This window comes from Bombus impatiens, unplaced genomic scaffold (assembly GCF_000188095.3).
Source record: "Bombus impatiens unplaced genomic scaffold, BIMP_2.2 scf_0640, whole genome shotgun sequence".
Classification (NCBI taxonomy): Eukaryota; Metazoa; Arthropoda; class Insecta; order Hymenoptera; family Apidae; genus Bombus; species Bombus impatiens.
In genome coordinates, this window is record NT_177059.1 from 642,520 (window position 1) to 643,919 (window position 1,400).

General features: G+C 58.4%; 1 protein-coding gene across 1 annotated transcript in view; it reads left to right on the forward strand.

Annotated features, from left to right (window-relative positions):
- The window catches only part of LOC100745827 (metabotropic glutamate receptor 6-like), an 18,731-nt gene extending 17,407 nt beyond the window's left edge, over nt 1-1,324 (forward strand). The window contains 3 exon segments of the mRNA XM_033322481.1: nt 1-218; nt 299-581; nt 647-1,324. The exon segment at nt 1-218 is cut by the window's left edge and continues 32 nt beyond it. Coding sequence (XP_033178372.1) covers nt 1-218; nt 299-581; nt 647-1,253 — 1,108 coding nt within the window. The 3' untranslated portion in view covers nt 1,254-1,324.
- The last annotated feature ends 76 nt before the right edge of the window (nt 1,325-1,400 follow it).

Genomic DNA, 1,400 nt, shown 5'->3' on the forward strand with positions numbered 1-1,400 from the left:
CTCGAATCGAATCATGGTGAGAAGCAAAGAGGATCCGTGCTGCTGGAGGTGTCAAAGCTGCGGTTTCTATCGATACAAGGTGGACGAGCTGAGATGCGAAGAGTGCGAGCCGGGCACGATTCCGACGAGGAACGGGTCTGGCTGCGAACCTATCCCCGAACAGTTCGTCGACTACTCGAATCCGTGGGCGATCGTCGCGATGACGGTAGCCGTTTCCGGTAATCTCCGGTCCTAGGTCCCCGGCCTAATCGCCGACGATCGAAGGACGAACGATGACGGGATCGCGTTCCGTTCGCAGGTATGGCACTGACCGCGTTCGTCTGCTCGGTGTTTTGGATCTATCGGCATACGCCGATGATCAAAGCGTCCGGTCGAGAGCTGTCGTTTCTGTTGCTGGTCGGCGCGTTCGGCTGCTTCTCGATGACGTTCGCCGTGGTGTCCAAGCCCAGCGTGGAAAGTTGCGCCGTGGTCCGATTCGGCATCGGATTCTGCTACACCGTCTGCTACGCCGCGCTCTCCACCAAGATCAATCGAATTCACAGGATATTCAACGATCCCGGTCGCAGTCCCCGCAAACGACGGTAAATTTCGATGGTAACGCGCGACCATAACCGGTTGGTAACGCGGATTCCACGCGTGTCCACAGGTTCACCAGCCCGAGATCTCAGCTGACGATCGCGTCGATTCTCGTTCTGGTGGAGATCGCGTTCGACGTCGGCTGGCTGCTCAAGGAACCACCGGCGATCCAGCGCTCGTATCCCAGCAGGGACGCGAACGTAAGAGTGTGTCGGGGCTCCGAAGACGGCTCCTACGTGATCGGTTTGATCTACCCGTTCCTGTTGACCGTCGCGTCCACGTTCTACGCGATCAAGACGAGAAAGTGCCCGGAGGGATTCAACGAGACCCGACGCATCGCGTTCGCCAATTACGCGACGATCGTGCTGTGGCTGGCGTTCGTGCCCCTCTACTTGGCCTCCACGAGCAACGTCGTCAGGGTAATTACTCTGGCGTTGTCGCTGTCGCTGAACGGACTGGTCCAGCTGCTCTGCCTGTTTCTGCCGAAGGTCTACGTGGTGCTGATCAAACCGGAGAAGAACACGAGAGAGCTGGTGATGGCCAGGCACTCGTCTCACCCGACGACGCCCGGTACGCCGATCACGCCGGAGCTCGTGTCCGCCTCGCCGTCGTTCGTCGGCGATCGATCGAAACCGGCCGTCGGCGACTCTCTCCGATTCGAGCAAATTTCCGCCTAACGCGCCGCTAGATCTTTCCAGTCGCCAACCTCAGAACCTTTCCAACATACACGACGATTTCTGCATCGACGCAAGAACGTTGCGTTCTTTTCTTTTCTTTTCTAACCTAACCCCTTCCTGTTCCCATCTCCGGTCCGATATCCCGCC